Source organism: Salvelinus namaycush, chromosome 5 (assembly GCF_016432855.1).
Source record: "Salvelinus namaycush isolate Seneca chromosome 5, SaNama_1.0, whole genome shotgun sequence".
NCBI classification, from domain to species: domain Eukaryota; kingdom Metazoa; phylum Chordata; class Actinopteri; order Salmoniformes; family Salmonidae; genus Salvelinus; species Salvelinus namaycush.
Genome location: NC_052311.1, coordinates 70,066,690 through 70,091,165, shown reverse-complemented (window position 1 = coordinate 70,091,165; position 24,476 = coordinate 70,066,690). Strand labels below are relative to the sequence as shown.

Below are 24,476 nucleotides of genomic sequence, written 5' to 3'. Positions count from 1 at the left end.
AATTGAGTTCCTCAGTTAGGTGGTTAACTGATTTTTGTCCTCTGACGTCTTTGGGTAGGCAGGAGTCTGGAAGGGCATCAAGGAATCTTTATGTTGTCTGAGAATTTATAGCTTTTGATGCTCCTTGGTTGGGGTCTGAGCAGATTATTTGTTGCGATTGCAAACGTAATAAAATGGTGGTCCGATAGTCCAGGATTATGAGGAAAAACATTAAGATCTACAACATTTATTCCATGGGACAAAACTAGGTCCAGAGTATGACTGTGGCAGTAAGTAGGTCCAAAGACATGTTGGACAAAACCCACTGAGTTGATGATGGCTCCGAAAGCCTTTTGGAGTGGGTCTGTGGACTTTTCCATGTGAATATTAAAATCACCAAAAATTTGAATATTTTCTGCTATGACTACAAGGTCCGATAGGAATTCAGGGAACTCAGTGAGGAACACTGTATATGGCCCAGGAGGCCTGTAAACAGTAGCTATAAAAAGTGATTGAGTAGGCTGCATAGATTTCATGACTAGAAGCTCAAAAGACGAAAACGTCTTCTTTTTTTTTGTAAATTGAAATTTGCTATCGTAAATGTTAGCAACACCTCTGCCTTTGCGGGATGCACGGGGGATATGGTCACTAGGGTAACCAGTAGGTGAGGCCTCATTTAACACAGTAAATTCATCAGGCTTAAGCCATGTTTCAGTCAGGCCAATCACATCAAGATTATGATCAGTGATTAGTTCAGTGACTATAACTGCCTTTGAAGTGAGGGATCTAACATTAAGTAGCCCTATTTTGAGATGTGAGGTATCACGATCTCTTTCAATAATGGCAGGAATGGAGGAGGTCTTTATCCTATTGAGATTGCTAAGGCGAACACCGCCATGTTTAGTTTTGCCCAACCTAGGTCGAGGCACAGACACGGTCTCAATGGGGATAGCTGAGCTGACTACACTGACTGTGCTAGTGGCAGACTCCACTAAGCTGGCAGGCTGGCTAACAGCCTGCACCCTATTTCATTGTGGAGCTAGAGGAGTTAGAGCCCTGTCTATGTTGGTAGATAAGATGAGAGCACCCCTCCAGCTAGGATGGAGTCCGTCACTCCTCAGCAGGCCAGGCTTGGTCCTGTTTGTGGGTGAGTCCCAGAAAGAGGGCCAATTATCTACAAATTCTATCTTTTGGGAGGGGCAGAAAACAGTTTTCAACCAGCGATTGAGTTGTGAGACTCTGCTGTAGAGCTGGCCCCCGGGATGGGTTCAGTAATGCCCGGGTCACTTTGCTTCCGCAGCACCGACCAGTATCCAAGAATGTCAAGCCAGACGTGCTGGCACGCCGCTATAGGCACGCCGCTATAGCCCCGCCACTACACCCCCAGAAGCCAAGACTATTCTCCCATGCTCCAACATCATTAGCCCTCTGCTGTTCATCTTCTGTTGCCGCGTACCCTCTGTATACCTCCTACTTTTCAAATGTCTACAGTTAAACTCATGTCTCACAGCCCTTTGTCGTCTGTTTCTGGGCCTCATCTCTGAGTTCCAACGCCGGAACCCCGGTCAACCAGGTATGCTCCCAGGTAGGACGCCAGGTGGCGCCCCTAGGTGGGGGGGTACTGTCACGCCCAGATCTGTTTCACCTGTCTTTGTGTTTGTCTCCACCCTCCTCCACGTGTCGCCCATCTTTCCCATTATCCCCTGTGTATTTATACCTGTGTTCTCTGTTTGTCTGTTGCCAGTTTGTTTTGTTCGTAGAACCTACCAGCATTTGTTTCCCTGTTCCTGCCTGTTTCTTTCTCCTGTTTTGTCTTTCCCTGTTTTTGACCCCTGCCTGCCCTGACCCTGAGACTGCCTGCCGTTCTGGACCCTTACACCCTCTCTGGATTATTGACCCCTGCCTGCCTTGCCCTGTCGTTTGCCTGCCCCTGTTTAAGGAATAAACTTTTGTTTATTCAACACTGTCTGCATCTGGGTCATACCTTAAACGTGATAAGTCTCTTCTATTTGGTGTCTTTTAGTATTGGTTTCTTTGCAGGATGTCACGACTTCCACCGAAGGGGGCTCCTCTCCCTGTTTGGGTGGCGCTCGGCGGTCGTCGTCACCGGTCTACTAGCTGGTCAAGCCTTCGTAGACAAGATTTTTAGGGACCTGCACGGGCAGGGTGTGGTGGTTTATATCGATGACATTCTGATTTATTCCGCCTGATTTATTACTTGTGCGACTGTTGGAGCATGACCTGTACGTCAAGGCTGAGAAATGTGTGTTCTCCAAACAAGCCGTCTCTTTCCTGGGGTATCGCATTTCCACATCTGGTGTGGTGATGGAGTGTGACCGCGTTGCAGCCGTGCGTAATTGGCCGACTCCGACCACGGTAAAGGAGGTGCAGCGGGTCTTAGGGTTTGCCAATCACTACCGGAGGTTTATCCGGGGTTTTGGCCAGGTGGCTGCTCCCATTACCTCACTGCTGAAGGGGGGGTCGGTGCGTTTGCGGTGGTCAATGGAGGCGGGCAGAGCATTTAGTCGTCTGAAGGCGCTGTTTACCGATGCTCCCGTATTGGCGCATCCGGACCCATCTTTGGTATTCATGGTGGAGGTGGACGCGTCCGGGGCTGGGGTTGGAGCCGTGCTATCACAGCGCTCGGGCACGCCACCGAAGCTTCGCCCCTGCGCTTTTTTTTCGAGGAAGCTCTGTCCGGTAGAGCGAAACTATGACGTGGGGGACCGGGAGTTGCTGGCTGTGATAAAAGCTCTGAAGGTGCAGAGACATTGGCTTGAGGGGGCTAAACACCCTTTTCTCATCTGGACTGACCACCGTAATCTGGAGTACATCCGGGCAGCGAGGAGACTGAATCCTCGCCAGGCAAGGTGGGCCATGTTTTTCACCAGATTTCAGTTCACCATCTCTTATAGACCAGGTTCCCTTAACACGAAGGCCGACGCGCTGTCCCATCTCTATGATACCGAGGAGCGGTCCACCGATCCTACTCCCATACTTCCGGCCTCATGTCTGGTGGCACTGGTGGTATGGGAGGTGGACGCGGACATCAAGCGGGCGTCACGGTTAGAACCCACACCACCACAGTGTCCAGCGGGCCGGAAGTACGTGCCGCTTGGTGTTCGCGACAGGGTCTTAGGGGGAAGTACTGGTGGCCCACTTTAGCGAAGGACGTGAGGTTTTATGTCTCCTCCTGTTCGGTGTGCGCTCAGAGTAAGGCTCCTAGACACCTGCCTAGAGGGAAGTTACAGCCCCTCCCCGTTCCACAACGGCCTTGGTCACATCTGTCGGTGGACTTCCTCACCGACCTTCCCCCCTCTCAGGGGAACACTGCGATCCTTGTCGTTGTGGATCGGTTTTCGAAGTCCTGCTATCTCCTCCCGTTGCCCAGTCTCCCTACGGCCTTTCAGACTGCGGAGGCCCTGTTTACCCACGTCTTCCGGCACTACGGGGTGCCTGAGGACATAGTTTCTGATTGGGGTCCCCAGTTCACGTCCCGGGTTTGGAGGGCGTTCATGGAGCGTCTGGGGGTCTCGATCAGCCTGCCCTCAGGTTTTCACCCCGAGAGCAATGGGCAGGTGGAGAGAATGAACCAGGATGTGGGTAGGTTTCGGCCAGGAGAATGGGTGAGGTACGTCCCATGGGCGGAGGTGGCCCAAAACTCACTCCTCCACGAACCTGTCGCCTTTCCAGTGCGTGTTGGGCTACCAGCCGGTCCTGGCACCGTGGCATCAGAGCCAGACCGAGGCTCCTGCGGTGGAGGAGTGGGTGCAGCGCTCAAAGGAGACCTGGAGAGCCGTCCAGGAATTGCTAAAACGGGCTGGTGGGCGGCAGAAGGTGAGCGCTGACCGCCACCGCAGTGAGGCCCCCGTGTTCACAATGGGGGCTCTCGACCCGAAACCTGCCCCGCCGCCTGCCCTGCCGGAAGCTGGGGCCGCGGTGTGTGGGGCCATTTAAAGTCCTGAGGAGGATAAACGAGGTGTGTTATAGGTTACAGCTTCCCCTTACTAAACCCCTCGTTTCATGTGTCTCTCCTCAGGCCGGTGGTAGCTGGTCCCCTGCAGGAAGGTGAGGTGCCAGAGGTCCCTCCGTCCCCTCTGGACATCGAGGGGCCCCCGGCGTACACGGTACGTTCCATCCTGGACTCTAGACGCCGGGTGAGGGGCCTGCAGTACCTCGTGGATTGGTAGGGGTACGGTCCGGAGGAGAGGTGCTGGGTACCGTTGGAGGACATCTTGGATCCATCACTGCTGAGTGATTTCCACCGCCTCCATCCGGATCACCCTGCACCTCGCCCTCCGGGTCGTCCTCGAGGCCATTGTTTTGTTTATACGTATTTTGCTTTCTATTATTTTCCCCTGGTTTTGGGGACATACAGTGGGGAGAACAAGTATTTGAAACACTGCCGATTTTACAGGTTTTCCTACTTACAAAGCATGTAGAGGTCTGTAATTTTTATCATAGGTACACTTCAACTGTGAGAGACAAAATCTAAAACAAAAATCCAGAAAATCACATTGTATGATTTTTAAGTAATTAATTAGCATTTTATTGCATGACATAAGTATTTGATACATCAGAAAAGCAGAACTAAATATTTGGTACAGAAACCTTTGTTTGCAATTTAAGAGATCATACGTTTTCTGTAGTTCTTGACCAGGTTTGCACACACTGCAGCAGGGATTTTGGCCCACTCCTCCATACAGACCTTCTCCAGATCCTCCAGGTTTCGGGGCTGTCGCTGGGCAATACGGACTTTCAGCTCCCTCCAAAGATTTTCTATTGGGTTCAGGTCTGGAGACTGGCTAGGCCACTCCAGGACCTTGAGATGCTTTTTACGGAGCCACTCCTTAGTTGCCCTGGCAGTGTGTTTTTGGTCGTTGTCATGCTGGAAGACCCAGCCACGACCCATCTTCAATGCTCTTACTGAGGGAAGGAGGTTGTTGGCCAAGATCTCGCGATACATGGCCCCATCTATCCTCATTGTTTGAATATTAGGATGGCATTGATGGGGCGGCAGGTAGCCTAGTGGTTAGAGCGTTAGACTTGTAACCGAAAGGTTGTTAGATCAAATCCCTGAGCTGACAAACTAAAAATCTGTTGTTCTGCCCCTGAACAAGGCAGATAAAACCACTGTTCCTAGGCAATCGTTGAAAATAAGAATTTGTTCTTAACTGACTAAAGGTTAAAAAAATAAGCAGAATATTCAAACATGTTATTAGCATTAACCAACTATTCAGACCATGAGATCAGTGACTCAGGCAGTCAGTCACTCAAGGGCTGCTTTTGTGGGTGTGACAAGCAACTTTCATAACCTTTGAAATGCATCCAAGTGCTAACCTGAAATTGTCCTCAACTAGGATCCTGAAATCTCAAAGGAAAAGAGAGACTCATTGTCATTGTAAGCTTATTATTATAAATGTTGTTATTTATTTCATTAATTAATACATTTGTACCATTGTTCTAATGGCATGACACATTATTTCAAATTATATTTGCCAGGGCAAATTTGGCAGATTTCACTTGGCAGGCCCTGGCAAATATAATTTGAATTAATGTGTCATGCCATTAGAACAATGGTACAAATGTATTCATTAATGAAATAAATAACAACATTTATAATAATAAGCTTACAATGACAATGAGTCTCTCTTTTCCTTTGAGATTTCAGGATCCTAGTTGAGGACAATTTCAGGTGAGCACTTGGATGCATTTCAAAGGTTATGAAAGTTGCTTGTCACACCCACAAAAGCAGCCCTTGAGTGACTGACTGCCTGAGTCACTGTTTGAATATTCTTCTTATTTTTTTAACCTTTAGTCAGTTAAGAACAAATTCTTATTTTCAATGATTGCCTAGGAACAGTGGTTTTATCTGCCTTGTTCAGGGGCAGAACAACAGATATTTAGTTTGTCAGCTTGGGGATTTGAACTCTGATGCCAACCATATGACTTTGAGGTGTGACAGTACACCTGTCAGAGGAACTTAAATACAAAAGTTCATACACTTATCATGTAAATCTGCACTTGAGTGACTGACTGCCTGCATAGAATGAGTCACTGATCTCATGGTCTGAATAGTTGGTCAATGCTATGGTCAATGCTATGGTCAATGCTATGGTCAATGCTACGGTCAATGCTACGGTCAATGCTACGGTCAATGCTACGGTCAATGCTATGGTCAATGCTATGGTCAATGCTATGGTCAATGCTATGGTCAATGCTACGGTCAATGCTATGGTCAATGCTATTGTAAGATATGAAAATGTGAGGCAATAGAAAAGATAAATATTTTCACCATAAAACGTTTTTTTTAATCGCTTCAGACAATAATGGAGTTATCTTTAATTTATTGAGCAAAGGTTTATAAGATGTGTTAGACATGAGTCTAATCAAAGGCAGAATAAATCATTGTCAAATGACCTTGTTTTGTAAATACTGTCTATGAAATATGCCATCAGGGACTTGAAGTGTCATTATTGATGAATTGTATAATGTGTCATGACGCACCTCCCCCAGCCGTGTGGAATGCCAATAGGATCCCGAACTTGAGGTAACCTGACACCTGACACCTGATGATGATGCTGTCCTGCATAGCGATATAAAATCTCCCAGCTCCCAAAAGAATGATTACATTCCTCTGACAATTAGTAAGGGTGGTATTATGTTGAGAGAATAGCTTGTGGATTGTCTAAAAGACTCATACTGGATTCTCTGAAGGTAAGTAGCCCACATCTGCACACATTATGTCTATTTATACATGTTTGTAGACTACAATATTTGGTACAACATGTAAAAAAAAAAAAATATTCCATAGCTTTAATTTTGTTGTTGTTGACAAACCCCTCTTATTGTGCTTCATTCATTTTAAATGTTGAACTTAGTTCCACAAGATATAAAAGCCAATATGCACTTTTTGATATGTAGCTTAACACGGTATTAGAATTGTAAAGATATTATTACTATAATACTACATTTGCCAATATTTGCAATTTAATGCTCTCATAATGAATATTGAAAATATAAAATAACTTGAGAAGCAGTAAGAAAAGCAAGTGTTGATGAGCATTACCCTTGTACAGCCTCCCCGGTTCCGGAAAGAACCCTCCATTAAAATAGATGACTTTAATTATTTGCTAAATGACATCACAGTTTATAGACGTTACACAACTTAACTTGTATGTAAATCAAGTTTGTCTAGTTAAAAGCAGCTAAAAACATGTACTACAACATGCATACATACATGAAGGCAAACCTCAACTCACCCTAGCATAGCATTCAACAGATTGTTTGGTACAGAAATCATTATTCACTTTTCAAAATGTACATTAACTCATTCATTTAGGGTCTGCAAATATTCTCATATTTACTACATTGAAATTACAGTTTAAAATCGCTTTCTCTGAATTCCAGGAAGGCAGCGTCTGAGTTCATTCACCATGGAGAGAGAGGATGGGGACATGCCAGACTCTCTACCAACCATCCCTGAGGGTAATATCTGTCTCACATCATTTACTGTCTTATGTATTAGCATAGAATTCCTAGTTAAGAGTAGATTAGAAGGAATTGTGGTTGACTGATATAATCAGTAAGTGAAATAAAATAATTCTGTACAGTCAGTACACCAAAGTGAGAGGTGTCATTCAACCTGGTCTCAGAGCATTTCGTATTATTCTCTACGTAAATCTTAAAATCAATTTAGTATGATATGTTAAGTTTTGTATGGTATGTATTACTTTGTGGATGTCCATCACCCATTTCGTATGACATGTTACGAATTACAATTTGTATTATATGTTACGAATTAGAAAAATATCAATATGTTCCGAATTTGCTAAAAGTATGATATGTTACGAATTCTAGCTAGGTAGCTAGGTGGCTAACTTTAGCTAGCTTGCTAACGTTAGCTAGGCTAGGGGTAAGGTTTAGGGGTTAGGGTTAAGGTTAGGGTTAAGTTTGGAGTTAGGTTAAAGGGTTAAGGTTAGAGTTATGGTGTCACGCGGGACTAGGTGGGTGCAGGAATCAGACGCAGAGAGAGTTCCACTGAGGTCTAGTGCTCTTTACTAAGGCACACAAAAAATGAAGCCCAAACAATACAGGGCGCAGAACATACAACTTGACAACCCAAAAACCATAGGGTGTCAAGTGTAAGAAAGAAAATTACACCTCAGCCTACAATGCACACACGTAACAAACTAAAGACAATACCCCACAACCCACAATACAAAACAGACTACCTAAATATGGTTCCCAATCAGAGACAACGCAAAACACCTGTCTCTGATTGAGAACCATATCAGGCCAAACACATAGAAATAGACAAACCAGACTTACAACATAGAATGCCCACTCAGATCACACCCTGACCAAACAAAACATAAAACATACAAAGCAAACTATGGTCAGGGCGTGACATATGGTTATGGGAAGGGTAACTAAAAGGGTTATGGTTAGGGGAAGGTTTAGCTAAAAGGATTACATTTAGGGTTAGGGGAAGAATTAGCTAACATACTAATTTGAGTGTCCCGAATGTACATTTACTGTGTTATGTCTAATCAATGAGACCAGGCAGTATCATTGGATGGCAGATAGCTTAATTGTTTAGTTTAATTGATCATTGGTAATGTTTAATTGATCATTGGTAAATGTTTAATTGATTAAGAGGTATTTGCAAAAGGCTACCCCAACCTGGCCTTCCATGAGGATACGAAGCCTCAGGAGCGGATGACAGAGGGGCAGCCAACCGTTGGCACGGAGCGCAAGCCAAAGAAGGGCCTCGGGTAAGCAAAATTGCCATAATGGCATTCCTATTTTACTCCTATTACAGTTAAATATATTTTGGTTTGCTCATGAATCTATGTTTCATTTTCAAGAAGGAAGAAAAAAGAACCAGCAAAAGCAGTGGGATTTTTCCAGTTGGTATGTCCTGATTTTGGTTTCAGAAATAGCAGGAAATACACAAGAATCTTTTGGCAATCTGCACATAGACTGTAGTACTGTAGTATATGTCAAAATGGGGTAATTTGTTACAAGTGATCTTGACAAGATTCATATTCTCCAGTCATTCCAACGTCCGCTGCATTTGACTGTGGTTTTATGTGTGTTGTGGTTGCAGTTCCGCTACGCTACTGGTTGTGAGGTGCTCCTAATGATAATCGGCCTGCTATGTGCTGCTCTCCACGGGATAGCCCTGCCCCTTATGTGTGTTGTGTTTGGACAGATGACCGACAGCTTTGTACAAAGTGGACAGCAGCTCAACCTTACAGGTACATATTCTGTTTGACAAGGTACAGATGTAGCATCTTCATTTGATCACTCTGTTGCAGGACAAGGGCTCTATTTTAACAAACCTAATGCAATGGTAAATCTAAGCGCTGGCGGTAGAGCTTTAGGTTGGGAGTTTGTCAGAAATATTTTTCTATTTTCACAACCAAAAATGATCGGCGCAGTGCTGACGGTGACGAGAAATGGCTTAGTTTTGACAATTAAACCAGTTATGGGTGTGTCAGGCTTGGCCCCTCACTGGCCAATCAGAAAGTGCTCCATGGCTAAATACATGGTGTATTCAAGTTGTGTATTTATGGTCTTTTATGTATCGCCTTGGAATCAACTCCAAATCCAAAGTTAGTCCATTATAGTTTGTTAAACAGCTTACAGAAATTAATAACACAATGTAGACCTATCCTATCTTTGCTTTGTTCTAAGTAATTGCATGGTGTCAATGTGGACAGATATACATAGCATTCACACTGATATAGGGGTCTACTTTAAAGTGCATTATGGCTGAGCAGGGACATGACAAAAGTTGTCAATAAGCAAGAAACAATTCATTATTGATAAGGCCTAAAAAGAGAGATAATCACATTTGAAACAAAACGAAACAACAACTTGTATTAAATAGGCTATGTCTAAATACACTTACAGGCACCATAATTACTCCCGGTGGGCATATAATAGTAGAACAACGCAGACTGTGGAGGGTTTTCTTTTCTCAGTAGCTGGACAGAGATCCAATATCAAGAGAAAGTGAGGGGCACCCCGAGTAGCGCAGCAGTCTAAGGCACTCACAGTGCTTGAGGTGTCAGTACAGACCCAGGTTCAATCCCCTGAGCTCGTTGGGGAGTCGCAGAGATGATACAAGACTGAAATTTGGGAGAATTCAAATACATAATAAAATTACAAATTAAAAACAAGCAATCTTTATTTTTTTCAACAACAACAATAAATACATGTAAAATGTAGAGATATCATAGAATCACCAGGATAAAAAAGACAGACGCATTGCTGTAGAACCAGCCTTCGTTATAGTAGGCCTGGGGTAAGGGTAGCCTACAGAGGGATGGGGTTTCAAAATATAAAACGGAAAACAAGCAATTGTTGCAGGAAAATAACTTCTAAATATGAGGTTTACCAGCATTCACTGAGGTTCTCATCTTTCGTTTCATGATGGGCATGGACACATGTAGCTTACATCATGGAGGGGGTTTAATGCACGTTCAAAGCATGGCTAAAATAATGTACGCCTGCCTACAATTACATAGATAAAAAGGGAACGTCAGCTCACTGTTTTGCTCCTCTCAAACTTGATCTTTTAAAAAAGCTTTGGTGATTAAGATTTGTTTCCAACCCTTTATACGATCTTGACTAGCCTACTTGATTGCATTGGGCAGGACAAAAACAAAACAGCCTTCAATGACAGAATCGGAGGCTATGCTTGGTTTTTAATCAAATAAAATGAAATGGGGGGGAAATATAGTGTTTTATGTTTTTACGCCAGCCAAAAACAGAGCCCTATCGGTGGAATGCTTACTCACGGGTCTTTCCCAACAATGCAGAGAATGTTTACTGTTTATACTTCACCCTGTCCCCACTGCCAGTGTATCCCACCTTGTGAATGTTTACTGTTTATACTTTACCCTGTCCCCACTGCTAGTGTATCCCAACTTGTGAATGTTTACTGTTTATACTTCACCCTGTCCCCACTGCCAGTGTATGCCACCTTGTGAATGTTTACTGTTTATACTTCACCCTGTCCCCACTGCTAGTGTATCCCACCTTGTGAATGTTTACTGTTTATACTTCACCCTGTCCCCACTGCTAGTGTATCTCACCTTGTGAATGTTTACTGTTTATACTTCACCCTGTCCCCACTGCTAGTGTATCCCACCTTGTGAATGTTTACTGTTTATACTTCACCCTGTCCCCACTGCTAGTGTATGCCACCTTGTGAATGTTTACTGTTTATACTTCACCCTGTCCCCACTGCTAGTGTATCCCACCTTGTGAATGTTTACTGTTTATACTTCACCCTGTCCCCACTGCTAGTGTATCCCACCTTGTGAATGTTTACTGTTTATACTTCACCCTGTCCCCACTGCTAGTGTATCCCACCTTGTGAATGTTTACTGTACATACTTCACCCTGTCCCCACTGCTAGTGTATCCCACCTTGTGAATGTTTACTGTTTATACTTCACCCTGTCCCCACTGCTAGTGTATCTCACCTTGTGAATGTTTACTGTTTATACTTCACCCCTCCCCACTGAGAATGTTGACTGACTCCAGCGCTTCCTGGTTCTGTCAGCAGTCATTGTCATGTTGGAATGTAAATCTTCGCCCCAGCCTCCCAAATGGCACAGCGGTCTAAGGCACTGCATCGCCGTGCTATATGCGTCACTACAGACCCGGGTTCGATACGGGGAGACCCATGAGGTGGCGCACAATTGGCCCAGCGTTGTCCGGGTTAGGAGAGGGTTTGGCCGGCCAGGATGTCCTTGTTCCATCGTGCTCTTGTGACTCCTTGTGGCGGGCCGGGCGCATGCATGATGACTCGTGACGCTAATTGTATGGTGTTTCCTCTGACACATTGGTGCGGCTGGCTTACGGGTTAAGCGAGCAGTGTGTCAAGAAGCAGTGCGGCTTGGCAGGGTTGTATTTTGAAGGGTGCATGGCTCTTGACCTTCGCCACTCCCGAGTCCATACGGGAGTTGCAGCGATGGGACAAGACTGTGACTACCAATTGGATATCACAAAATTGGGGAGAAAAAGGGGTCAAATGTACACCCCAAAAGATATCTTCGCCCCAGTCTAAGGTAATTTACACTCTGAAGCATGTTCACACCAACGATTTGGCTCTATTTATTGTTCCCTCTATCCAGTCTCACAGTCCCTGCCACTTAACACCATCCCTACCGTGTAGCTTTTAAATAGGTGATGAGCTGTGCATGTTTTTCCCTTATGATCTCAGTCTTTCACATGACTTTTTTTTGCAAACTCCAACTGTCATGTGCCTTTTTCTCAGGAGTGGCTTCCATCTGGCCACTCTCCAATAAAGTCAATATTGGTGAAGTGCTGTAGAGACTGTTGTCCTTCTCCCATCTCAGCCAAGGAAATGGAAAGGGGATCACTAGTCAGTTGCACAACTGTTGTCTTCCGCATTTAACCCTTCTGAATCAGGGAGGTGCGGGAAGCTTCCTTAATCGACGTCATTACTCTCGGGGAGCAGTTGTGGGGGTTAACTGTCTTGCTCACCTTGCCGGTTCAGGGATTCAAACAAGCAACCTTTCGGTTACTGTCCCAACGCTCTAACTGCTAGGAACTCTATAGTTTTGTTAGAGTGGTCATTGGGTTCTTGGTCAGCTACCTGACCAAGGTCCTTTTTGCCCGGTTGCTCAGTTTGGTCAGACGTTGGTCGGATGGCCAGCTCTACTCTGGGTAGTTCCATATGTTTTATAATTTCCCAATGATGGAGACCGCTGTGCTATTGGAAACTTTCAAAACTCTACAAATTGTTTTATACCCTTCCCCAAATACTGTATGTGCCTCATCACAAATCTATCTCGGAGATCTACAGACAGTTCCTTGGACTTCATGGTATAATTTCTGCTCTGACGTGCACTGTCAACTGAGGGACCGTACACTGAGTATACAAAACATTAAGGACACCTGCTCTTTCCATGACAGGTGAACCCTTATTGATGTCACTTGTTAAATCCACTTCAATCAGTTTCGATGACGGGGAGGAGACAGGTTTAAAGAAGGGTTTTTAAGTCTTTAGACAATTGAGACATGAATTCAGAGAGGGTCAATGGGCAAGACAAAATATTTAAGTGCCTTTGAACAGGGTATGGTAGTAGGCGCCAGTCGCACCGGTCTGTGTCAAGAACTGCAACGCTGCTGGTATCCCATGTGTATCAAGATTGGTCCACCACCCAAATGACATCCAGCCAACTTGACACAACTGTGGGAAGCATTGGAGTCAACATGGGCCAGCATCCCTGTGGAATGCTTTCGACACCTTGTAGAGTCCATGCCCCGGTGAATTGAGGCTGTTTTGAGAGCAAAAGAGCCCATCAGGTCTTACTCAGACTGGCTACGGAGAGTGTGATCACACAGTCATCCGGAACAGGCAGTGCTCTCATGCATGGTTCAGTATTGCTTTCCTCAAAGCGAGCATAGAAGGATAGCGTTATGGTCAGATTTGCCGAATGGAGGGCAAGGGAGAGCTTTGTATGCATCTCTCTTTGTGGAGTAAAGGTGATTTTTAGTTTTTTCGCCTCTAGTTGCACAGGTGACATGCTGGTAGGATTTCAGTTTTCCTGGATTAAAATCACCATCCACTAGGAGCGCTGCCTCTGGGTGAGCATTTTCTTGTTTGCTTATGGTCCTATACAGCTTGTTGAGTGCGGTCTTAGTGCCAGCATCGTTTTGGTATTTGACATTTATTAGGATCTCCATTAGCTGCTGCAGAAGCATAAGCTACTCTTCATGGGGTCCACATGAAACATACTAACATCATACATAGTACAGCACATTATTAGTCAAGGACTGAAATACATACATTTGAAACATCACAAAGCCTACGTATCAGTACATACACACAATATCTAGATCTAAAACATAGTGCAATTAACATTACAATACAAAATATATAAAATGGCTATGTATCTTCACAGTCCCCTTTGTGCAGGAAGGTGTTCTTTTACCTGTTTTTTAAACTGATTTTATTGCTAGCTTGAGTTACCTGGAGTGGCAGAGTTCCATGTAGTCACAGCTCTATTTAATACTGTACGTTTCCCAGCCTCTGTTCTGGACCTGGGGACGGTGAAGAAACCTCTAGTTCATGTCTTGTGTTGTACTGATGATTGTCAGAACTGTTCCAATTGCTTGAACAGACAGTTCGGTATCTTCAACACATCAATACCTTGCACAAAGACCAATAGTGGTTCAGTCAATCTCTCCTCAACTTTGAGCCAGGAGAGACTGATATGCATGTTACTGACACTTACCCTCCAAGTACAGTACATCTAAGTGCGATATGTGCTGCTTTGTTCTGGACCAACTGCAATTTACCTATGTCCTTCTTTGCTGCACATGACCACAGTAGTCCTGAAGCGACAAAACGAGGGTCTGTAGGACCTGTCTGCACGACTGAAATACCAAGAAGGCAGAGCAATGCCCGATCATGGACAGATCTCTTCCCGTTGTAGCAACCATTGAGTCTATATGTTTTGACCATGACAGCTTACTATCTAAGGTTACACCCAGCAGTTTAGTCTCATCAACCTGCTCAATAGCCACATTATTCAATAATAGATCTAAACGAGGTTTAACGTTGACTGATTGATTTGTTAAATAAATTATGCATTTTGTTTTTGAGATATTAAGCACCAGACTAGTTACTAGTTACCCATTTTGCTAGTTACCCATTCTAAAACTGACTGGAGCTCTATATTAAGTGTCTCAGTTATTTATGTTACTGTTGCAGAAGACGTGTATACTATTGATTTTGTCAGCGTACATAGACAAACAGGTTTTATTCAAGTTCAGTGGAAGGTCATTTGTAAAAACAGAAAACAATAGCCCTAGCCAGCTGCCCTGCGGTACACCACACTCAACGGAATTTGCATGAGAGAGGCTTCCATTAACAAAAACCCTCTGTGTTATATTAGATAGGTAACTGTCAATCCATAATAAGGCAGAGGATGAAAATCCTCTGCAATATGTCAGGATCATTATATCAAAAGCTGCTCTGAAGTCTAACAAAACAGCTCCCACCATCTTCTTACTATTCATTTATTTCAGCCAATCATCAGCCATTTGTCAGTGCTGAGCATGTTGAGTGCCCATCCCTATAAGCATGCTGAAAGTCTGTTGTCAATTTGTTTTCTGTAAAATAACTTTGTATTTGATCAAACTATTTTTTCTTTCCAAAAGTTTGCTAAGCACTTGTAACAGGCTGACTTGTCAGGTGTTTGAACCATTAAAGGGTGCTATGCTATTCTTGGGTAGCGGAATGACCTTTGCCCCCCTCCATGTCTGAGGGTACACACCATCTTCTAGGCTTGTGGTGTTAAATCCACAGCTATCTTGGTAAATAGTATAGTCTACAGCTTATCACGAGGTATTCTTACTCAGGTGAGCAGAACCTCGAGACTTCCTTAATATCACTCACCAGCTGTTGTTAACAGAGACACTCACCTCCCCCCTTGATCTTACCCGAGCTAGATGTATATTATCCGTGTTCTTGTTCAGCCACGACTCTAAGAAACATGGGATATTACAGTTCTTTGTCAGGATTTGGCCAGCATTGTTCCGGTTTTGGCCACTAGATGCCCCCATTGTGCTTTTTTGACCCTTTTGTTTTCCCTTGTTTCCAGTTATTATTTGTACCTGTGCCTCGTTTCCCTTGAATGTATTTAAACCCTTAGTTTAAATATGTTAGTATGTTAGCACCCAGCCCCAGCGATGCTGTGAACATTTGTTACTCCTGTTGGATTCTCTTGAGGTACTCTGTTTTTGTTCTTGTTTATTTATTTTTGATTATTCTTTTGAGTTTTTTCCCCTGCGGTATCTACCACCTTGTGGATTTACCTTTTGTCTTGGAGGATTACCTTTTTTCTCTTGGAATTACTTTTGACGTTGTGGATTTACCTTTTGTCTTGGAGGATTACCTTTTTTCTCTTGGAATTACTTTTGACGTTGTGGATTTATATTTTGTCTTGGAGGATTACCTTTTTTCTCTTGGAATTACTTTTGACGTTGTGGATTTATATTTTTGCCTGAAGTACTTTCCTTTTTACTTTATTAAAACACCGTCTCAAGTACTGCTGTGTCTGCCTCATATTCTGGGTTCTGCCGACTATTAGTGGCTCAGTTTGCTAAGTGACTGTTTCTCTCACCAGAGACCCGAGTTCGTAACCAGGTCCTGACAGTTCTTCAGGTTCAATTGAAAGGATAGTCTCAAAGAGCTTGTCCAGTTTGTTCTCTTGCACGTTTGCTAATAGAACAGAGGGTAGAGGCAGTTTATGTACTCATCTATGTACAATCGTGGCCATAAGATCTGAGAATGACACAAATATTAATTTTCACAAAGTTGGCTGCTTCAGTGTCTTTAGAAATTTGTCAGATGTTACTATGGAATACTGAAGTATAATTACAAAGAATTCATAAGTGTCAAAGGCAGTGTTGACCCTTCTTTTTCAAGACCTCTGCAATCCACCCTGGCATGCTGTCAATTAACTTCGTGGCCACATCCTGACTGATGGCAGCAAATTCTTGCATAATCAATGCTTGGAGTTTGTCAGAATTTGTGGGGTTTTGTTTGTCCACCCGCCTCTTGACGATTGACCACAAGTTCTCAATGGGATTAAGGTCTGGGGAGTTTCCTGGCCATGGACCCAAAATATCGATGTTTTGTTCCCAGAGCCACCTTATGGCAAGGTGCTCCATCATGCTGAAAAAGGCAAACTGTTCCTGAATGGTTGGGAGAAGTTGCTCTCGGAAGATGTGTTGGTACCATTCTTTATTCATGGCTGTGTTCTTAAGCAAATTTGTGAGTGAGCCCACTCCCTTGGCTGAGAAGCAAACCCACACATGAATGGTCTCAGGATGCTTTACTGTTGGCATGACACAGGACTGATGGTAGCGCTCACCTTGTCTTCTCCGGACAAGCTTTTTTCCGGATGCCCCAAACAATCGGAAAGGGGATTCATCAGAGAAAATGACTTTACCCCAGTCCTCAGCAGTCCGATCTCTGTACCTTTTGCAGAATATCAGTCTGTCCCTGATATTTTTCCTGGAGAGAAGTGGCTTCTTTGCTGCCCTTCTTGACACCAGGCCATCCTCCAAAAGTCTTCGCCTCACTGTGCGTGCAGATGCACTCACACCTGCCTGCTGCCATTCCTGAGCAAGCTCTGTACTGGTGGTGTCCCGATCCCGCAGCTGAATCAACTTTAGGAGACGGTCCTGGCGCTTGCTGGACTTTCTTGGGCGCCCTGAAGCCTTCTTCACAACATTTGAACCGCTCTCCTTGAAGTTCTTGATGATCCGATAAATGGTTGATTTAGGTGCAATCTTACTGGCAGCAATATCCTTGCCTGTGAAGCCCTTTTTGTGCAAAGCAATGATGACGGCACGTGTTTCCTTGCAGGTAACCATGGTTGACAGAGGAAGAACAATGATTCCAAGCCCCACCCTCCTTTTGAAACTTCCAGTCTGTTATTCGAACTCAATCAGCATGACCGAGTGATCTCCAGCCTTGTCCTCGTCAACACTCACACCTGTGTTAATGAATTACTGAATCACTGACATGACGTCAGCTGGTCCTTTTGTGGCAGGGCTGAAATGCAGTGGAAATATTTTGGGGGGATTCAGTTCATTTGCATGACAAAGAGGGACTTTGCAATTAATTGCAATTAATCTGATCACTCTTCATAACATTCTGGAGTATATGCAAATTGCCATCATACAAACTGAGGCAGCAGACTTTGTGAAAATGTATATTTGTGTCACTCTCAACATTTTTTGGCCACGACTGTAGTTTTGTCAGGGTGCCCGCACGTCGGCCTCTCTTGCACTTTCTCCTCCGGGAGCGGAGGATTAGGGTCTGGTCCGGGGTGAGCAGTATGTCCTGCACCGCCAACTGGTTGAAGTAGAAATCTTCATCCAATACGAGATTCGTTATCGCTGTTCTGATGTCCAGAAGCTCTTTTCGGTCAGAGCAAACAATGGGGGAAACATTATGTACCAAAAAGTTTAGATCAGCACAATGGAGCTTGTTTCTGATCTCAGTTTCAGGAATGGCTGAAAAAGCATTACATTTACCTAAAATTAACTCTGCAAATAGCCCTGTTGGGAGATTTGGAAAGTCAATCATTCAACAATATATATAATATTATAAATATTAATCTTTAACTTACAATCTTTGGATACTATGTGATTAGAAAGGTTCGAAATTCATATAAGACGTCACAGCACAATGGAAAGATATATGGCACGTGGAAATGAAAAGAGGATGGTCTTACGGAGATACATTTAGGTGGGCTGGACTGAGTGTAGCAGAGGGGCGGGATTAAAAAGCTCATGATAAGTAATAGTTATAACTGAAAACACGATATACATGTCTGAGTACATATCCAGTATCTATACAAAATGTCATGTGTTTTATCCAAAAATAGATATATTTTTTGTGTAATTACTGTGTATAAAAGTACCATGTATGACTGCAACTGGTTCAGAAGATAATAATTTATGCGGGGTTAACAGCAGCAAAACAAGTTATCCATAGTGATTCGATTACCCCCTGCAATCCTCTCACCACAAATATGCTTATCATATTTCCAAGATATTGTTCGTTTAGAGCGATCAGTGGCTGTGATAAACAAAGCTCGGGCAAATACAGTTGATGCATGGGATGTATTATGTAACACTGTATCAGATATCAACAACTCTTGACCAAGCGACAGACCTACACGGCGAGGGAGTGGCGGGACGACATTTTATTTTCTGAGAATAACATACAATATATTGTATTGTAAACTCTACTTCCTTCCTGTAAAATGTCATATTGTGTACTCAAATAATTGACTCCTGACGGTATGTAAATAGTTTGAGGATCATAAAAAAAGTGACATGTATGTTAAACTTGTGTGAAATGTATATGTAGCCTAACAAAATAAAGTGGCAAAAACAGGGATGCAATATGCAAAAAAAACACACACAAATACACACTAAACAGCAGAATTGGTCAGCAACTAGTAAAACGGCCGCTATCCAATCCAGCACCATTCTTAATGTATCAACCCCTACAAAAATGCCCATTAATTATAATCCACATAATAATTCACCTGTCCTGTTGTTGCGGGATTATTTTCCTGCTGTAGCAAACTGGCTCAAATTAAGATCTTACATCTGTGTATTGGCTATAAAGTGCAGGGCTCCTTTGTGGCCATGTATTACAGTATGAGATACATATATGTGATTATTTCTATTATGGGTTGCATTGTTTATGCATATCTTCACCATATATTTGGTGATTTGTGAATTATGTTTTATACTACACATATCATATGTTAGGCACGCCAGATTGTGAACATTGACTACTGGTATTGTCATTTCTCCATAGCCAATTTCACTGTGGAGGAGATCAGCGCTTTATTGAACTCAACTGACGGATGTATTCAAATTCCTGGAGTTGATATACAGGCTCTAATGACTCGGCAAGTGATAATGAGTACAGTAGATAACACACACATTATCAATATATTATATCATAAATATATCCTCATGTAAATACAATGTCGCTTTTATTTATGATTATAAACTGGGTTGTTCGAGCCCTGAATGCTGATTGGCCCGACAGCCGTGGTATATCAGACCGTATACCACGGGCATGACAAAACATGTATTTTTACTTATAAACTGATTACCAATGTAATTAGATAATAGCAATAAGGCACCTCTGGGGTTTGTGGTATATGGCCAATAAGCCACGGCTAAGGGCTGTATCCAGGCACTCTTGCATTGTGTTGTGGGTAAGAAAAGGCCATATACCACCACCCCCCCCGTTGCTTATTGCTTTAAAATATACTGTGTGATACATACATTTGAATTTCCAGACATGCCTATTACTTCATCGGGATCGGTTGTGCTGTGTTCCTGCTGGGGACCTTTCAGGTGATGTTGTTCTTGCTGACAGCCACCAAACAGACCAAACGGATCCGGGAGAAATACTTCCATGCCATCCTCCACCAACAGATGTCCTGGTTTGATACACACCAGATAGGAGTTCTCAACGTCAGGTTGACAGAGTAAGTTTGATACACACCAGATAGGACTTCTCAACGTCAGGTTGATACACACCAGATAGGACTTCTCAACGTCAGGTTGATACACACCAGATAGGACTTCTCAACGTCAGGTTGATACACACCAGATAGGACTTCTCAACGTCAGGTTGACACACACCAGATAGGACTTCTCAACGTCAGGTTGATACACACCAGATAGGACTTCTCAACGTCAGGTTGATACACACCAGGTAGGACTTCTCAACGTCAGGTTGATACACACCAGATAGGACTTCTCAACGTCAGGTTGATACACACCAGATAGGACTTCTCAATGTCAGGTTGATACACACCAGATAGGACTTCTCAACGTCAGGTTGATACACACCAGATAGGACTTCTCAACGTCAGGTTGACACACACCAGATAGGACTTCTCAATGTCAGGTTGATACACATCAGATAGGACTTCTCAATGTCAGGTTGATACACACCAGATAGTACTTCTCAACGTCAGGTTGACAGAGGAAGTTAGATACACACCAGATAGGACTTCTCAACGTCAGGTTGACACACACCAGATAGGACTTCTCAACGTCAGGTTGATACACACCAGATAGGACTTCTCAATGTCAGGTTGATACACACCAGGTAGGACTTCTCAACGTCAGGTTGACAGAGTAAGTTTGATACACACCAGATAGGACTTCTCAACGTCAGGTTGATACACACCAGATAGTACTTCTCAACGTCAGGTTGATACACACCAGATAGGACTTCTCAACGTCAGGTTGATACACACCAGATAGGACTTCTCAACGTCAGGTTGATACACACCAGATAGGACTTCTCAACGTCAGGTTGACACACACCAGATAGGACTTCTCAATGTCAGGTTGACAGAGTAAGTTTGATACACACCAGATAGTACTTCTCAACGTCAGGTTGATACACACCAGATAGGACTTCTCAATGTCAGGTTGATACACACCAGCTAGGACTTCTCAACGTCAGGTTGATACACACCAGATAGGACTTCTCAACGTCAGGTTGATACACACTGTAACGGATTTCCTCCTCCTCTTCATCCGAAGAGGAGGAGCAAGGATTCGACCAAAATGCAGCGTTGTCATAGGACATAATGAATTTATTGAACAAGACAAAAACGAACTATACTTGAATAACTAACAAAATAACAAACGACGTAGACAGATCTGGACATGCGAACTTACATACAACGAAGAACTCACGAACAGGAAAATGACTACACAAAAGAACGAACGTACAAACAAACCGAGACAGTCCCGTGTGGCACGACAAACACAGACACAGGAGACAACCACCCACAACAATCAATGTGAAAACACCTACCTTAATATGGCTCTCAATCAGAGGAAATGAAAACCACCTGCCTCTAATTGAGAACCATATCAGGTCACCCTTTAACAAACATAGAAACACATAACATAGACTACCCACCCAAACTCACGCCCTGACCATCAAACACATACAAAGTAACAGAAAACCGGTCAGGAACGTGACACACACCAGATAGGAGTTCTCAACGTCAGGTTGATACACACCAGATAGGACTTCTCAATGTCAGGTTGATACACACCAGATAGGATTTCTCAACGTCAGGTTGATACACACCAGATAGGACTTCTCAACGTCAGGTTGATACACACCAGATAGGACTTCTCAACGTCAGGTTGATACACACCAGATAGGACTTCTCAATGTCAGGTTGATACACACCAGATAGGACTTCTCAACGTCAGGTTGATACACACCAGATAGGACTTCTCAATGTCAGGTTGATACACACCAGATAGGACTTCTCAACGTCAGGTTGACAGAGGAAGTTAGATACACACCAGATAGGACTTCTCAACGTCAGGTTGATACACACCAGATAGGACTTCTCAACGTCAGGTTGATACACACCAGCTAGGACTTCTCAACGTCAGGTTGATACACACCAGCTAGGACTTCTCAACGTCAGGTTGACAGAGTAAGTTTGATACACACCAGCTAGGACTTCTCAACGTCAGGTTGACAGAGTAAGTTTGATACACACCAGATAGGACTTCTCAATGTCAGGTTGATACACACCAGATAGGACTTCTCAACGTCAGGTTGATACACACCAGATAGGACTTCTCAACGTCAGGTTGATACACACCAGCTAGGACTTCTCAACGTCAGGTTGACAGAGTAAGTTTGATACACACCAGATAGGACTTCTCAACGTAAGGTTGACAGAGTAAGTTTGATACACACCAGATAGGACTTCTCAATGTCAGGTTGATACACACCAGATAGGACTTCTCAACGTCAGGTTGATACACACCAGATAGGACTTCTCAACGTCAGGTTGATACACACCAGATAGGACTTCTCAACGTCAGGTTGATACACACCAGATAGGACTTCTCAATGTCTGGTTGATACACACCAGATAGGACTTCTCAACGTCAGGTTGATACACACCAGATAGGACTTCTCAACGTCAGGTTGATACACACCAGATAGGACTTCTCAACGTCAGGTTGATACACACCAGATAGGACTTCTCAATCTCAGGTTGATACACACCAGATAGTACTTCTCAACGTCAGGTAGATACACATCAGATAGGACTTCTCAATGTCAGGTTGATACACACCAGATAGGAGTTCTCAACGTCAGGTTGATACACACCAGGTAGGACTTCTCAATGTCAGGTTGACAGAGTCAGTGTGATACATTGGATGAATGATTGGGATTTATTTGTTTATCAAAGACAATGTCATATTTTAGCATATATGATCACATTGAGCAACTACAGATATAAAAAATGCTATTAAGATTGTTTAAATAATGTCAATTATTATATTATAAATCATTTATAATACTTTTACTTTCTACAGTGACATCAACACAATCAACGAAGGCCTTGGAGACAAGATCTGTGTGTTCGTGCAGTTCTTCTGCACCTTCTTGTCAGGGTTCATCATTGGTTTCATCTTCGGCTGGAAGCTGACACTCGTCATCCTGGCCGTCAGTCCTCTCCTGGCAGGATCAGCTGCCGTCTGGTCCAAAGTAAGACTACCAATGACCTGCAAAGACAACGGCTTCATCCCAAATGGTACTCTATTCCCTATATAGTGCACTACTTGAAAGTAGTAGGCTACATAGGGAATAAGGTGCCATATCGTTTTCATGTGTCACTAAACAGTGGTTGCATCACTGCTCTTGTGCCCAATCCCAAATCCACCCCTAGTTTATACTTATCCAATCCTCTCAGTTTTCCACAATCACATTTCTTTTATAAAGACATTTTTACATCAGCAGTGTAAGATACCGTATTCATTAACATGTTGTATTTGATTTCAGATACTTGCCACCCTGACCAGTAAGGAGCTGTCTGCCTATGCCAAAGCAGGGGTGGTAGCTGAAGAGATACTGGTGGCTATCAGGACAGTTGTGGCTTTCAATGGGCAGAAGAAAGCTGTGGAAAGGTTCGTCAGTTATTAACTAATTAATGTGTTGCATAAAACAGTGTATCTCTTTCCATAATTATTAATGCGATCTACCAAAATCAAGACACATTCCCCTATTTAGGCATTTCTTCTATATATTTTAGGTATGAAAACAACTTGGAGGATGCTAAAAACTTTGGAATAAAGAAGGCCATCACCACTAACGTGGCCATGGGCTTCACCCAGTTTGTCATATTTGGGACGTACGCCTTGGCTTTCTGGTACGGGACCAAGCTCTCTGTAGACGAGCCTGAAAACTACACCATTGGAAAAACCATTACAGTAAGCTTTTATGGAAGATTTTAAGTAAGAATGTACTATTTTCCAATAGATACATTGACATGTTATTGTGAAGAGGCCTCTGCAATGTCTTCACACCTGTAACTCTGTCTGGCATTAATAGAATTCCTTTCTTCATTACATTCTTTGTTGCTGCTATTTTTAGGTCTTCTTCTCAGTGATGATTGGGTCGTTCTCTTTGGGCCAGGGTGCGCCTAACTTGGAAGCCATCGCCAAAGCCCGGGGTGCTGCCTATGAAGTCTACAATACCATTGACCAGGTACCGGAAGTATTCAGTTTAACCCCTGAATCACCATAGCATTGAAACTGTATGAACTCACTCTAACTCACTCAGAACAACATGATCTCAAGTCCAATTTAGACATTTGTCCTACTGCCGCGGTTGATGAGTTGATTTGTTTGTCATAGCCGCGGCCCATAGACAGCAGTTCAAAGGAAGGTCACAAACCAGACTGTGTGAAAGGAGACATTGAATTCAAGAACATCCACTTCAGCTACCCCTCCAGGAAAGATGTCAAAGTAAGTAGTGGATTTGAATCAGATTCAGACACTAACCTGTCTCCAAATGATTTGAAAAATGCACAATAAGGAAGAAGCTAAGATGAATTT

The 24,476-nt window shown here is 43.4% G+C and overlaps 1 protein-coding gene across 1 annotated transcript in view; it reads left to right on the top strand.

Moving 5' to 3' along the window:
• The first annotated feature begins 2,987 nt into the window (after positions 1–2,987).
• LOC120047322 (ATP-dependent translocase ABCB1-like) overlaps positions 2,988–24,476 on the top strand; it is a 29,189-nt gene continuing 7,700 nt past the window's right edge. The window contains exons 1-13 of the mRNA XM_038992846.1: positions 2,988–3,083; positions 4,044–4,136; positions 8,641–8,756; positions 8,850–8,895; positions 9,092–9,242; positions 12,833–12,889; positions 16,903–16,912; positions 19,874–20,065; positions 22,956–23,127; positions 23,422–23,546; positions 23,672–23,849; positions 24,013–24,126; positions 24,276–24,386. Coding sequence (XP_038848774.1) covers positions 2,988–3,083; positions 4,044–4,136; positions 8,641–8,756; positions 8,850–8,895; positions 9,092–9,242; positions 12,833–12,889; positions 16,903–16,912; positions 19,874–20,065; positions 22,956–23,127; positions 23,422–23,546; positions 23,672–23,849; positions 24,013–24,126; positions 24,276–24,386 — 1,461 coding nt within the window. The remainder of the gene's footprint in view (positions 3,084–4,043; positions 4,137–8,640; positions 8,757–8,849; positions 8,896–9,091; positions 9,243–12,832; positions 12,890–16,902; positions 16,913–19,873; positions 20,066–22,955; positions 23,128–23,421; positions 23,547–23,671; positions 23,850–24,012; positions 24,127–24,275; positions 24,387–24,476) is intronic.